General features: G+C 44.1%; 1 protein-coding gene across 4 annotated transcripts in view; it reads right to left on the reverse strand.

The window, feature by feature from the left end:
- CDH20 (cadherin 20) overlaps nt 3419–16329 on the reverse strand; it is a 112594-nt gene continuing 99683 nt past the window's right edge. For all 4 annotated transcript variants that reach the window (XM_021388156.1, XM_021388153.1, XM_021388155.1 and 1 more), the window contains 4 exons: nt 14315–14436; nt 12463–12580; nt 6259–6510; nt 3419–5020 (listed from right to left, as the gene is read on the reverse strand). In XM_021388156.1, coding sequence (XP_021243831.1) covers nt 4521–5020; nt 6259–6510; nt 12463–12580; nt 14315–14436 — 992 coding nt within the window. In that variant the 3' untranslated portion in view covers nt 3419–4520. The remainder of the gene's footprint in view (nt 5021–6258; nt 6511–12462; nt 12581–14314; nt 14437–16329) is intronic.

Consider the following 16329-nt stretch of genomic DNA (forward strand, 5'->3'; position numbering starts at 1 on the left):
GACAGCTCGTGACACTGGAATGCTGTCTTGGATGGCTCCATGCTTTTTAGGAAAGACAGGCTGGTGAGGCAGGGTGATAGAGTTGCTCTTTGTGTGAGAGAGCAGCTAGAATGTATCAAACTCCACCTGGGGAGTGTGATTTACCAGTGGAGAGCCTGTGGGTGAGAATTAAGGGGCGGACTAGTATGGGTGACAGTGTTGTGGGTGTGTATTATAGGCCCCCTGATCAGGAGGAGGAAGTTGTTGAGGCCTCCTACAAGTAGCTGGAAGTAGCCTCACGATCCCTGGCGCTGGTTCTTATTGTGGACTTCAATTATCCATATATCTGTTGTATAAGCAACATGGCTAGGCGCGCCCGGTACAACTGGTTCCTGCAATGTGTTGAAGATAACTTTCTGATGCAGGTGGTGGGGTGTTACTGGACCTTGTTCTTAGTAATAAGGATGGGCTTTCTAGTGAACTGAAGGTCTGGTGCAGCTTGGGATATAGTGATCATGAGATGGTGGAGTTCAAGATCTTGAGTGGAAGAAGCAAACCAAAAAGTAAGATTGCTACTCTGGACTTTAGGAGAGCCAGCTTTGATCTCTTCTGGGACCTACTTGGAGCTATCCCATGGGCTAGGGTGTTAGAAGGTAAGGGGGGGGCCTGTAAGAGCTGGTCAGCACTTAAACAGCCCTTCTTCTAAGCTCAGGATCGGTGTGTCCCTTTGAGTAAGAAATCAGGGAAGGGTGGCAGGAGACCTGTGTGGATGAGCAAGGAGCTCATGCATAAACTCAAAGGGAAGAAGAAGGTCTGTGAAATGTGGAAAAAGGGTCTGACAACTTGGGAAAATTATAGGAATGTTGTCAGGGCCTGCAGGGATGCAACGAGGAAGGCTAAAGCCCACATGGAATTGAATCTGGGAAAGGAAATAAAGGATAATAAGAAAGGCTTTTTAAAGTATGTAAACAGTTTTACTAGGGAAAATGGGGGTCCCCTACTAGATGAGAGGGGTGGTCTGGTAACAGGGGATGCCATGAAGGTGGAGATACTGAGCACCTTCTTTGCTTATGTCTTCACTGCAGAGACTCGCCCTTGGGAATCCTGGACCCTGGAGGTAAGTGATAGAGTCTGGGGAATGGAGGGCTTCCCTTTGGTGAGGGAGGAGATGGTCCAAGAGCGTCTAGGCAACATCAGTGTACATAACTCCGTGGGCCCCAATGGGATGCATCCACATGTGCTGAGGGAGCTGGCAGAGGTGTCTGCTGAACTGCTCTGTATCATCTTTGAGAGGTCTTGGAGAATGGGAGAGGTGCCTGAAGGCTGGAGGATAGCCAATGTCACTCCTATCTTCAAAAAGGGCAAGAAGGAGGATCCGGGAAACTACAGGCCAGGCAGCCTCACCTCCATCCCTGGAAAGGTGATGGAACAGCTAGTTCTGGATGTCATCTTCAGGCAATTGGAAGAGGAGGCTATCAGGAGTAGTCAGCATGGGTTCACGAGGGGGAGGTCAAGCTTAACCAAACTGGTAGCCTTCTATGATGTCACCACTGGCTGGGTGGATGTGGGGAGAGCAGTGGAAGTAGTCTACCTTGATTTCAGCAAGGCATTTGATACTGTCTCCCACAACATTCTAATAGTGAAGCTGAGGAAGTGTGGGATAGATGAGAGGATGGTGAGGTGGGTGAAGAACTGGCTGGCTGGCTGAGCTCAGAGGGTGGTGACTGGCAGCACCAAGTCTGGTTGGAGACCTGTATCTAGTGGTGTTCCCCAGGGGTTGGTGCTGGGTCCAGTCTTGTTCAGTATGTTCATCAATTACCTTGATGAGGGGATGGTATCCACCTTCAGCAAGTTTGCTGATGATACGTAGCTGGGAGGAATGGCTGACACACCAGAAGGCTGTGCTGCCATTCAGCGAGACCTGGAAAGGCTGGAGAGTTGGGCAGAGAGGCATCAGATGAGGTTTAACAAAAACAAGTGTAAAGCCTTCCACCTAGGAAGGAATAATCACATGCACCAGTACAGGTTGGGGGATGACCTGCTGGAGAGGAGCTCTGCAAAGAGGGACCTGGGTGTCCTGGTGGACAACAGGTTGGCCATGAGCCAGCAGTGTGCCCTGGTGGCCAAGAAGGCCAGTGGCATCCTGGCGTGGCCAGCAGGTCAAGGGAGGTGATCCTCCTCCTCTACTCTGCCCTGGTGAGGTCACATCCAGAATATTGTGTCCAGTTCTGGGCTCCCCAGTACAAAAAAGACAGGGATCTCCCGGAAAGAGTCCAGCGGAGGACCACAAATCTGATAGAGGGCCTGGAGCACTTCTCTTATGAGGAAGGGCTGAGCGACCTGGCTCTGTTCAGCCTTGAGAAAAGAGGACTGAGAGGGGATCTGATCAATGTCTATAAATATCTAAGGTGCAGGAAGCAAAGGGACAGAGCCAGACTCTTTTCAGTGGTGCATGGCGATAGGACAAGGGGAAACGGCCACAAATGGGAGCATAGGAAGTTCCACACAAATGTGTGTAGGAACTTCTTCACAGTGAGGGTGATGGAGCACTGGAACAGGCTGCCCAGGGGGGTTGTGGAGTCTCCTTCTCTGGAGTTATCCAAGACCCACCTGGACGCCTACCTGTGCAACCTGGTCTAGGGAGCCTGCTTTGGCACAGGGGTTGGGCTTGATCTCTAGAGGTCCCTTCCAGCCCCTACAGTTCTGTGATTCTGGGATTCTGTGATGCACAACTTCATTGATCATAGTGGTTACAGTTCTTTTTATAGTGTTATAAAATGAACACAATATGGGAGGGTAAATGCTACTGCACGAGTAAAAGAATCATTATCACATATATTTCAGTACACTTTCTCCAAAGGTGTAAAGCCTCAGTTTCAGTTGAGATGAAGAGGGTTCTTAGGTAGAAAGAAATTAGCAAATGCCATTGCAGACTGTTCTGCTTCCAGAAGCTTTTTACTACCTTTCATGAAACTCGCATTTATTTCCTGTTGCCTCCATTTATAAAGGCAAACAACATAAGATCCAGGATCAAAACATCATCTGCAGAGTAAAATGGACGATGAATGACTATTGCATGTTATAGTCTGTCTTGTCATGTTTCTGAAGGCATAAGCTTCTTTCAGGGCTGTGTAACTAGTTTCCGAGATTTTTGGTGACCCAGCTGTAATGTTCAAAAAAACCAGACTTCCTTGGGTCAGAAGTGTTAACTACTCTGATGGGCTGTGCGTGGGCTGATTCACTAAGGGCAGTGTCCAAGTCAACACCAATAAAAGCAGGAGGCAGTCTGCTCAAAACTACAAACTGAAGGCTTATATCCTTGATGCAACGCTGATGAACCATTTCTCGATGCCTGAGGAAGGTGACAATAAAGCCACAGATAAGCACTAACTGCTGTTTCTAAGGTAGTCAATAAATTGCCATCAGACCTTCCCTTCTGTTTAACTTTTATTAAAAGAGGTGCTAAGGTACTGTACTGTATGCAGTACATCATATTTATTACCAAAATTAACAAATATACAAAACTTATACATGTAATTTTCTTACATCCATTTATTGGTCTATAATACTGCATTTGTTCAAGTAGGTTATCTACAGTATGTAAACATCCCTTGGATTGACCTCACACAGATTAGGAAAGCCCATCTAACCCATGTAGTTACCAAATATAGCTTTTTCTTTTCTTAAATTTATTTGGCTTTCATTGGTAGAATCTAATCTTCACATTTGGCACATGGAAGAGACATCTACAGTGCAAAAGAGGCAGATTTTCTGGTTTTGTTCTGAGCAGTTTAGCAGTGTCATGGTTTTAAAGAGCCAAGAAGAGAATAAATTTACACAAACCCGATAGGAGATAGATTAGTATTAATGTCAATGACTCATAGATCAGCCATTAAACTAGAGCAGAAAAGTCAAAGCCTCTTTCCCAGCTCTCTCAGCCAGGTGAAAAAAAGCTCAGCCTCATTTCTAAAAGTTTAGAAAAGGACTCTGTTAGCAACAGAGAAAGGAGGTTTAGTTTACAAAGAGCCCTCTGAGATTCCAGTTTCAATTTTCTGCTTTGTGTGTTTTTTCTCTTGTTAGCAAGCACGTCTTTTTAATTTATTTTTTCTCCCATTATAATAGGGGAAAGTAACCAATGAGGAACCAGTCTTCTGTGAGATGGAGATTACAATTGGTGTTTACAGGTCTTTGAACCCAGACATACAGAGCTCAGTAAGCTGCCGTGTATAAGAGAGAGAAAAAGAGAGGGAGAGAGAAGGAGAGTAATGTCATTATATTCCAAGAGTGGAGCTTTCCAATTTTTCTGTAGAAAAACAGGAAAAACTTTCTTCCTTCTGCTTCTCATTGTTTCAAAATATGACTTAATTTAACCGAGTAAAGCTGATCCAGAGAGACCTTCATTCACACTCTTCCTCCCATTCTCATTTGAGCATGGTATTGCTATTTTAGGAAGCCTCACCCACGTCCATGGAAGCATCTGATGAGAATGGATCTAATCGGACAGCGTTTCACATGGAAACCTCTCTGCAATTCCTTGTCCGTTACCACAGGGCCCCGCTGCTGTCCGTGGCACCATACATCTCGGCCAGCTTTTTGAAGCGCGGCCCCCAGTCCGTCAGGTAGTCATAGCTCTGGTCTGAGTCTGTCGTCACCGACTGTAGGGAGCTGAGTGACTCTGCCACTGAGCCGTTCCCTTCAAACATGTACGTCTGGAGGGAGTCGAAGGGAGGAGCCCAGAGGTCCATGTCAGCCTCATACAGCTTGGCGAGCACATAGTTGTGGACATTGTTGTCCATGATGCACGCCTGAGGCACGTATCTGGAGAGGCTCTCTATTTCAGGGAGCATGTCCTGCCTGTTCTTCACCACAAGCTGGGCCTCCCGCGGGTTCCACATGGCGGCGATATCGAAGGCCTCAGTGTCCTCCTCCCCGCCGCCTTCATCATCGTACCTGACAATGTTCTCATGGATGTTCTCCTCCTCATCAATGATGTATGGCTGCTTCCGCTGGCGCCGCATGGAGAGGATGAGGAGTACCAGCACTGTGGGAGGCAAGCAAAACATAGGGCCATCAGTAAGAGGGCAGATCTTGCAAAGTCTTTATGTCTGAGGCAGCCCCTCAGATATAAAGAGTTGTGATGTCTGCAGGTGGAGGGATGTAGATATCTGCCTGAAATCAGTGTCTTGAGGTCCTGCAAATCTGTCCCTTAGCTTACCTCAAGTCTTAACTCTTAGTCTCACCTAGGACAAGTCTAGCCAGTGGTGTTTGCAGTGTGGTGCTTGAGATACTAGCCAAAGTATCAGTAACTACTTATCTACAGCAGCACACAGCTCCACAAAGATGGTCTTTTTCCCGCTCTGTAGCTGGGTTTTACAGCCTGCTTTAGGAAAGCATCTAGGGCTGGGTGCTGCATGTGGCATAAATGGGGGAATGGTAAACCCATGACAGAAGGTGACGCACTGTGGTGGTATGTCTCCCTGCATGGCAAATGGCTGAGGTAGCTCCAAAGCATTTCTGTGTTTATCTGAAAGATGCTGCTTTGGGCTGGGTAGAACTACTGTCAGTTGCTCAGCAGTACTGAGATGCAGATGATTCTTGGCATGCACAGGCACCAAGAGGTATTCCCTGCAGAAGATGTGCTGTCACCTGGTGACTGTATCTTCAGCTAGAACTCAGCAAGGGTTTTGAATGCTGACAGTTTGGGCTGGAGCATCTAGACTCCTTTATAGAGACAGAATTTAAAGATTTTTGTTGTTTATACTACTCTACTGCTCCTCAAATTGATCCTCTGAAATTTCAGGGAGAATGTGTTTTGAACTAATATCTCACGACTCAAGAGACTGAACAAGGGAATGGAAGATCTTTTGATACTAAGAGCTAACGGGGGAAATAGAAGGTCTGGGCAAAAAAAAAACCAACCAAAAAAGATGAAATATGTTTGTGGAGAGAGAATACATGGAAGATACTCAGCTTTCTACTTCCTCCTGACATACCTCCTCCCATAAAGCAGGGCCATATGAGACATCTTGGCACGCTGGAGATCTGCCACAATATTTGCAGGCTGTATATTTTCCCCCATCCCTACACCCCTGTCTGAAGCCATATAAAGCCAACAACATCTGTTCCTTGATTTGGCCCTTTATGTGGGTGTGTCTACATATAACAAATATACACACACGTGTGTGCGCGTGCATTTGTATCTTTCACCTTTGGTGGGTCAGCAGCCCTCTTGGCCAGAACAGAAGAGCTTGCCCACCCAAGAAGCAGCCAAGGCTTTACCTAGCAGGACAAAGATGCAGGCGAGGATTGCAATGAGTGCCCCTCTGCTGAGGCTGACGGGGAGGACGTAGGCCTCAGCATTGCAGGACATCACCATGCCGCCTTCGTCGCAGCTGCACACGTGCACAGTTAGTGTGCCTGTGCTGCTCAGCACAGGGTGGCCGTTGTCGCTGATCAGGATGGGGAGGTAAAAGATGTTCTGCTCATGCTGTCTGAAGCCAGAGCGCCTTGTCAAAATCCATGCCGTGTTGTCTATGGGTGGAAAATAAATGGAGAGAAAAGAACAAATATATTCAGCAGAAAAGGAGGTTTTAAAAAAAATCAGCCCTAGACCCACATCCATTTGTCTTCCCTTTTTTTTTTCCTTATCTTTTTTTTAAAATCAATTTGTCACTGATCAGCGTATTGCCTCTGCCTCCCTTATTTCAATATCTTCCGAGGCCATAGCTCAAAACCTGCAACGCATGCACACCTTATGAGCTGCTTTTACCCTTTCTGACGTAAAGTGCCCAGAGCAAACTCACAGCCTTCAGTTTTAGCTAGAAGAGCTCTCAGAAGGCAGGATGGAAATGAACAGTTGAAGGAAACTTGTTGTCCCTGTTTGTTCTTGCTCAGCACCTTTTCTAGACATTGCTCTTAAAAGCTGTCACCATTTTGTAGATACTGGTGTATAACCCTTGCGGACATGTTAAGGTTGTCTTTATGGTTTTTGATACGTGGCATAGCCATCTGCTTGAGGCAACAAGAAGACAAAGGAACAAAAAACAACAAAAATGACAGCTGGCTATCCTAAAGAGCAGTGAGTTGAAAATTTTGCAACTAAACATTTTTACAGTGAAATACATGCAATTTAATCAGCATTTTTGACATTGGAACAAGTCAGAACACTTTGTCGTCATTGTCAGAATTGTTCTGCTTTAATTCGACCACTCTGCGACCTGATTTTTATTAGAACTTGAAACAAAATGGGTTGAAATGATGCTGCAGAAACAAAGGAGTAAGAAAGCGCGCAAAGAGGAAATTGCTTTTCATTATCATTTCAAGGGAAATTTCTTCACCTGGGGCTTTCCCTCCATATATATACACATATATATTTAATGTCAGGATTTCCCAGAGGCTTCTGAATTCCTGTCTACCCTCTCCCTCAAATTCCTCGAACTGTGCACTGAGTTTCCTAGTGAGAAAGAGAGTGGATTCAGGAATTTGTTCTCTTCAAGTCTTATCTCAGAAATGCCAAGGCAAATCCTTTTGAGATCAATGAATTTTGCCTGTACTGACTTTTAAGCTTTGTGGCCTCACTGACTTTGGGAAAAAGCAAGGCTGAATGTCTCCAATGTGATTTGGCCCACCAGGGCGTCTAAAAGAACCTGTAGGAAAGTTGGCTCATCTTAAAAACATGTTTGCATATCCTGGGCCATCATCAAAGATAGGTGGGGAACAAAGGATCTTTTTTCTCTTTTGGCAGACCTACAAACCCTGACCATGCAGAGTGCTGCTGTGGGATTTTGGGAATTTGAGCTTCATGCAGTTTCTTTTACTACTTAGTTTTGTTTCCTGCTCCCTGGGTTCAAAAGAGGTTGTGGACTGTCTATCTATGTTTTTAGGCTGTTTCCATGCTATGCTTGGAAATGCAAGATGCCAATCAGCTGGTCCTCGCTGGGTTGGCACAATGGAGCTGGCTGCCTGGAAACAGCAAGAAACACAATCACAAGTAGACTATGGAAAAAGAACATGGTACCAACAACTGATTGTTTAATGTCCACCTCTATGATTCTATGATTCCTTATTATTTCCATGTCAATTCACTGCTAAAATTTAAATCTTTGGTGATTTTCTTCTTGCAGAGGCTGACTGACTTGCATGTTAACCTGTGGTATCAGAAATTATTTGTTGGCCTTTAGGAGTGAAACTGGGAGCCTTATATACAGCCAGCTATGGAATGTATGCAAACTCAAGCTAGACTCTTTACACTTCCCTGCCAGACTTAAACTATGCTGCAAGTTCCATATTTTGTGCTTCAAATCTTTCAGCATCAGGCAGTACTGGCATATGCAAGTATTGAGTCAGGCCCCACAGTTCATCAGATGTTTTTAAAAGCAATCAACTCAGGATCTTTCATGTCTTGTACTTCCATGACATTTCAAGCTTTTGCTCTGAAAGTGTAGAATACTAAAGTGCGCATGTGTCTGTATGTGAATATGTAATGAAATTGTAGCATATCCTTAAATCACGGGACCCCAAGAGCTGGGGCTTTGAGAAGCACCGCCAAATAGCACCAGATGCAGGATGAAATCCCCAAGGTTGCTTAAAACTGATGATGTTTCTGCGTTTGCTGATTTTACCATCCTTCAATAGGCTGTACTGTTCTGAACAAGTGCAGCAGGTGTGACAGATGCGGATGCATTTTCAGCAGCATGTCCCAGGACCCAGCAGAGATCAGCGCCCCATGGCTGCTACAGCTCCTGGACAAGGGCTCCCCTCCTGTGAGCCCCCCTCTCCTCCCTCCTGGGGCACACACAAGTGCTTTGACTCCTTCTTCAGGCTATGTGCCCTCCAGTATGTGCTCTCCAGCTATCAATACCACATCTTTTCATTATTTGGCCTGCTTTAGTATGAGAAAAAGCAGCCCAAAGGGCAGAAAATGACAAAATATCTGGATTTGTATTGCGTCTCAGTCATCTTAACAGTGTAGTGGTTTGGTTGCCTTTCTCTTTCTTGGGTCAAAGACTCACGCTCTTTAAACTAGCTTATAACAGAAGTCACAAATTCCACGCAGGTGACAGCAAACCTTCATTTTATGTGAAACTGCTCTTTGTGATGGAAAAAGGCTTCATTATTCTGGAGCTGGCCATACTTTGCCTGTAGAAGAAATCACAGGCAGTGAATGTGACTCAGGTTGTGCAAAATCAGTTAGTGAGAGATTTCAAGAGTTTTTAACCATAATTCTTTTTTTTTTTCAGGCTGAAAAACAAGTGTCCGTAATCAAATATTGAAGGATATATATGTATGTATGTAATTTTTCTGTGATGTGCTGATCCTATCACCTAGGTCCTAAAGATTCTTGGCTATATGGTTCCCTTGGTGACTGTCAGCTGTATGTTTCAGCCCTTTTGCTTTGTTCTGCTCTGCACTAGGCAAGCATCTACATAAATCATTCCTAAGGAATCACTCTACCTGTTACACCACAATGGCAATATGTTTGTGCCAGAGCTTGTTGCGTGATTCATCAGCAGCCAATGTGATTTGATGTGCTGATGCAGTGCAAAGGACATGCTGGAATCTGATGCAGCACGGCAGAAACTGGAATGCACTATTTTCTTCCAAATTTGATATCTTCTAAGCCCTAGCCATCAACAGAACAGGGCCCGGGAGAACATGAGAGCCTCATTATATTCAAAATAAATTAATAAAAAAAGCACAATAAGAATGCACAGTATTTTTGCATCCAGCTTCCAGTACAGCATTGTTATCTTGCAAAGGACTGTGTGGTAGCAGTTAGCTACCACATTGAGCAGAGGCACTGTAGAGCACGGTGTGGGTCCTTGCACACCTGAGATCAGTGTGAACATAAAAACTATCCTTCTGGCCATTCTGGTTGGTGTGCTTGTGAGAGCAGGCCTTAGAGCCTCTCCTCCCTGACATTTTAATTTAAATGCAACGGGGAGGACTTCCAGAGACTTCCACTGATGGTCCTGATGGTGGTATTACATGGATGCCTTCACCCACCCAAGTGACTCCCTCTTCATTAATTCCTGTTACCTTCAAATGGAGGGCAGCAGGTAAGAGCCAACAGGAGACCAACTCAGAGTTTAGTCTGGATATTTGGTAAGCTTATTTTGTTGCTCATCCCATTCTTATAGCAAGCCTCTTTTGCCAACTCTTTCCCAGCGTAATCTCACCTGGATTTAGAAATGGGACAAAGACAGCTCACCAATGCTCTCTAACAGTAAACAAAGAGAAGGGAGAACTCAGCTCAGTTCCCTGCTCAATCATGTATGTCCTATATGTCCTTGAGAAGTCATTCAGGCCCCAATCTTTGCAGATACTTGCATGTCTATTGCCCATTGATTTTACCAAACTCAAAGGGAACCAGGCACGTAAGTAGATTAATTTCTCCTCAGCCCAGATCGCTGTCTACAAAGTGGAGACAATAGGATTTCTGTGGCTGCCAGAGATACGGGGAGAATGAATAGCCTAAAGTAGTTCTCAGAGACTGTAATAACAAGGGCCAAAGAAATATGTAAAGCAGCTCATCAGAATGCGAACTGTGATCTATTTGTTACTCATGGTAAACCAAAGTTTTCATTGTTGCCTGGGTGGCTTTGCGTCTCGCAGTTTTTCTTACTGCTGTATGGGATAGCCAAGTAATTAGCACAATTGCCAATCTGAATAGCATCTTCCCAGAGCCAGGAAAGCATTGCTATCTTATGGTTAGATGCACAGGCTGCAGCATGCAAGGCAGGTTCTGTTGTCTTGCCACCCTGTGACATGCAGTATATCTGTGCCCTCTGTGACTAAGTCATATAATTTATGCAGTAGTTAGTGGTCCCCAGATGAAAATATAAATTATTGGTATGGAAAGAACTACTGCACTCCAAATTGCTGAGACAGTAAATTAACCCTTAATGTGTATATTTCAAATAGTCAGTGGTATGATACTTCACATTTTTATTTCAGATTTGTAACTAACAGTACCCTATGCTTCTCGTGATATGTAGCTCTGGAAAACTGGTATTTTACAGAAAGCAGGAGGCACGGCCATTCAGTCACTGCTGTCACTATAAGTTACAGCATGTATGGCCTTAGACAGAAAAAATGCATCTGATGGTGGGAATTATGTGTTTCCTTTTTTAGAACAATGCCTTCAGGACAGAATGAGCCTAGTTTGCCAAATGTTTTAGCAATGCTCACGTTTTATTTTCTAATTTATTTTGGCAATATATGTTCAAAAGTAAAAAGAGAGACAATGAGAGATAAAAATGCAAGAAATGGTGTCGTGAGACTTCAGGGACCCTAAAGGAAAAAATAGTTTTGGGATGTAAAAGCACTAGCATGCTGTGAAGGAGAGCTCCAGGCTCTGCAAGTAGCATATTTTAAGATATATTTGGTTAGTGAAGGAAGAGGATTGCTTATTAGCCTATAGGTTACTCTTCATGTGCTTGCAAGAGGCACAGATGGAGGCTTATGGAAACAAGTGTGACAAGTAGGCATGTATGCTCATGTGGGAGTAGGATCAGCACTATGCCTGGAGACAGGTCACAGATGCTGCAGGTGCCTCTATCCCCATTTGTAATAGAATTCCTTGCTTATTTGTGGTACTTTGCACACTCCTACTGACATCCAGCTCCTTCACACCAACTTTTGGTGCTCTGCACTGGGTCATTCGAGGTCATCTCTCTTTTCTGGTGGAGGCAGCTGTGGACCTGACTTCTGCATCACTGTTTGTCTACGAAGATCCTCTATCAGCTAGAGTCATGTGAAGACATGCTCACAACAGAGTTTTCCTGCAGGCTCCAAAACCACCAAAACTTCCTTAAAAGAAGCAAATTCCACTGGTGAGGATTCGCAAATGCCAGCCCTTTGCCACAAGTCTCCCCCCTGGTGTTTCAGTTTCTGCTGAATCCTTTTATATAGACATTTAGCTGTATTCCAAATTACTCCCTAAGGCTTGGCATCTCTCTGCACCTCCCTGCCTTCCCTAGGCAATAATTAAGGATGTGCAAAGAGGAAGAAAAAAAGTGCTTGGGGGAAAAAGATGGGAACAATATGAGAAACTTCAATTTCAGTGCCTGGAAGAAAACATGAAGAGTACAAAAAAGAGCAATGTAATACCCTTCAGATTTGTATCCTCATTCCAGTTTCTAGCCTACCTTTAAGCATCTCCTTTTGAACGAATGCATTTCCACTCTAGTAATCCAAGATGCCTGCAGCCTGACCACAAGACCTGAATTTGCAAACACTGACACATATCCTCAAAGAAGAAAAGGGGGCCTATTGCTGGAGAATGTTTATAGAGAAGAAAATATCATATAACCTTCAAATGTATTAAGTAATATGTCATTTTATCACTGCCTTTAAGGAGCAGGTGTCACTTGGTATTATTTGAAATGGCAGTCTTATCACACACTGTAAGTCACAGCCTCTCAAGCCCAACTCAGACATTAGAAATTAGAGTAGCTAACTGTCCATGTCTGCTCTGATTACCTTGATTGTCCCTTAGAGTAAAGTTGGGGTTGTTGGCTGCCTCTGGAGCCAGGCTGTAGTAGAAGTGCTGACCCTCCTGTGGGTCATCCCGGTCAATGGCACTCACTGTCTGGATCAGCTGCACAATATGAGAACAAAGCAGAAGCAGGTGAGAAGCTAAATATGCATCAAATAAACAAATAAACAATAAACATTATATATATTTATATATGTAAATGTAAGCAACCTGGGATAAAACTGCCTTGCGGGTTTCATTTTATTTTGCTATCACCCTGCAAATCACTTTTAAACAAAGGAGGAGATAATTTGGTTCAAATAACAGACACTTTTCCCCCACGTGTCTATCTTTTTCTTTCCTTTTGAGAACCCAGGGTGTTTAGAAAACACACCATGCTTTAGGGAGCTTGTAAGAAAGCCCATACTTATTTTCAGCTTCGTTTTACAGGTAGAAAAGGACTTGAGGTTGGTTGCTTTTATCACTCTCATTAAGCTCTTTCCAAAAAGTCAGTGGAAAAGAAAGAAAGAAAATGCAACCACACAAATGCTTTGTAAGTGCAACAAATAACATGAAGGAAAGAAACTAAGACAATAATAAATCCAGGAAGGGATTTGTCAACTCACAGAGGCTTAGAATCATAGAACTGTTAAGGCTGGAAAAGACCACTAAGATCATCCAGTCCAACAGCTAACCCATCCCCACCATGCCCACTAACCACGTCCCTCAGTGCCACATCCACACATTTCTTAAACACCTCCAGGGTGATGACTCCACTACCTCCCTGGGCAGCCTGTGCCAGTGTGTCACCGCTCTTTTGGAAAAGAAGTTTTTCCTAATATCCAACCTGTCACCATCCTTTCAAAACCAGGAAAATGTACGGGCAATGATTTCTATTGCTTGTGTTCTTTACTAAGTGAAGTTAGTAGGATGAAATTATCCCGTATATGATTTTTAGTAAGGTGGTTGCCCCAGCAATGAATAACTATTTCATTCTGCTTCACAGCAAGCTGGGAGGAGCCCAACTGAATAAGCAGTGATATTGCTACTGTAATTTTTTCTTCATAAATAATCAGTTATGCATCTGTGTGCTTATACTATGCTTGTCTGCCAGGTATTTGGAGACACAGGTCCCCACTGTGGACCCTGGGTGGTGAAACAGCAGGTTGGATCCTACCAGCAATCAGCAGTAGATACTACAGCCCCATCAGAGAGGGAGAGCTCCTGTCCATGTGTGACACAGGCAGACCTCATTCAAGGGGCTTTGGAAGGGGTTGAAGCAAAGAGGCACGGCTGCTTGTTTGGAGATGTGGGTTCACAGTGTGCAGAGCTGGGAGTCCTGCTTTAACTATGATTCTCTGTAATCTCCAGTTCACAGCACAACGGATTCAGTTTGCCACCCTTTGAAGCTGATGTAGCATATTACGTCCAGCTCCCATAAGTCGGGGCGCTTAAGACTCTTATAAATAGGGTCTTTTACAAGTAAGTCTTGCTGGTCATACACAGGCTGGGCTGACTACGTGGCATTTCTTACAACACTTGTCCTCTCTTTGTTGCTGCTATAGGACACACTGGCTGCTTGCCTGCTGGCACCTGCCCAAGGGCAGGTTTTATTTCAGCAGTGAAATGTTCCGTGCCGTGAGTTTGGAAACTACTGTGGGAGAGAAAATGGTGCTCTGTATGATGCTCATACCAGTACGATGTGCTTGCCCTTGGAAAGCAGCACAGGCAGCTGCTCATGAGAGCTCAGATGCAATGTTTGGTTAGGTAAGCCCTGTTTTCCATGCTTGCCCTGTCTGATGGGCTTTCTCACAGCCTTGCCCCCTGCCAGCCCCCGGCGTTCCCAGCATTTCTCACCTGTCCTGCTTTGGCATTTTCACAGACAAAAGCTTCGTAGAACCTCGCAAACTCTGGCGCGTTGTCGTTCACATCCAGGACTTTCACTGTGACGGAGACACTGCCCACCTGTGAGGGGTTGTCTGGAAGGAGGAGGGACAATGTGAGGAAAGGCAAAGGGAAAAGAGCTGGCTCCCTGCTCTGCTGATGAGCTACAGCAGCCTTTTTGCTACTGATTCAAGTTAGATTACTTTTTTTTTCCATCAGGGACTGCAGTCACTTGCAGGTTGTGTGACTCAGAGTGAAGCTGCAAATGCTACTCTGTCTATCCTAGCTTTCCATCTAGTCACATCATTTTCAAATTCCTTTGGATACAAAAGGCTTCAACCTGGTTCAGTCAAATGGGACTATTTCTATATTAAAAGTTTTAGACCATGCCCTGCAGTCACAGCTTTGGCTGGGAAATGCTGTTTATTGAGCCTCCGTACCGGTAGCGTGAGTTACGCTGAGGCTGTTTTTAAGGACAGGGTTGTTATTTGGAGCTTGTTGCAAACAGTATTTCTGCATTTCAGGCACCTTTTTGCTCAGAATTTATATTCCTTGAACACAAAAATATTGTGTCAAGTTTTTGCTACTTTGTACAGGGGGTTAAAATGCAATAACATGTGAAATGGCACAGAAAAGCTTTCACTGAGGCTTAAAATTGCAATGAAAATTTTACATTCTGCATGACATCATTTGTGATATTTCTGTCCACTGGTTCATTAGCTCCCTTGCCCAGTATATTCAGACATCATTTCACATCTCTTCACAGTTTCCAAACTCAGTAGCCACAGAGTACGTTTTATTTTACTGTGTTTTTCTGCCCCAGAACAACTTTTTTCTCTCATTAAAAGATAAAATGAAAGTCTAAGAGGAAAGAGAAAAAGAAAATCGTGATTAGGAGGTAAGAATGGGAGCAAAAATCTAGAAATTTCTTTAAAACTTAGCTTGTCTGAGCCATAAAGTGTCATGCATTTATCTCCAAATATATCTCACTTTATAGTATAAAATGATGTGTTCATATAAACAATAATTTTCTCACATTCTGGAATTTTCTTGAAAGTTCAATGTGCTGAATCCATAATGTGTGTTACATTGTGTCATTGAGATAATATTCTTAAACTATTCCGTTTCTCTCTGATTTATAATTTCATCCTTCGGCTTCCCACATACCCATACGTATCTCGCTCAGACACTTTTTGTGGCACACGAACGTCTGCATTTACACTCAGTAATATTCACCTAACTGCTGAAACTAGAAGCTTTAGGAGTGCACAACTATGGCATTTCTGAAGCTGAATTAAAATATTGTGCTGCACACATACAGTGCAAAACTGGCAGAGGAGGCAGGGAGGGTGAGTCAAAGGAAGACACCATGGAACTGCTCTCGCCCTGGGATGCGGCTACAGGGGAGGCTTCTAAAGACTTGTGTGACAGTGTGCATCTACATGGAAGTGCGATGACCATTGGTGTCTGAAAATAAAACTAGCATTGAAACAGATGGGGTGAGATCCTATCACGTCACCGGCCACTCTTGCTACTAAAAATGTGACAGGAAGGTTTTGTAGGCTGTTCCAGCACGCAAATGTGTGGCAGATTCCCCCAGACTCTTGTGAAATGTTCCCCCTGTTAACTTCGAGTTGGTTGGTTTGGGGCAGCTTCTCATCATTTGTTTCCTTTCAATCTGCCCCCTGTTCCTGGTGCAGCCTGGATGTAATGGAAGCTTCCTCAGAGATAAGAAATGGCTCAGCTACTGGCAGCAAGCTTCTGGAAAACTGTTATCCCTCCACCAATGAACTGAAATCCTGACCAAAAGCTATGTGGAACAAAGAGATTTCAAGGTGGAGACTGGGTGAACTCTTTATTTTATTTGCTCATATATTGTGAGCTCTTTTATGAAGCTCACATTTGTAAGTATTGCAAACTGAGCACCATTTTTCATTGTGTTGCTGTGAAATGATCAGCATCTCCTTGTTCTCATAGCCTTGTAAATA

Source organism: Numida meleagris, chromosome 2, assembly GCF_002078875.1.
Source record: "Numida meleagris isolate 19003 breed g44 Domestic line chromosome 2, NumMel1.0, whole genome shotgun sequence".
NCBI lineage: Eukaryota > Metazoa > Chordata > Aves > Galliformes > Numididae > Numida > Numida meleagris.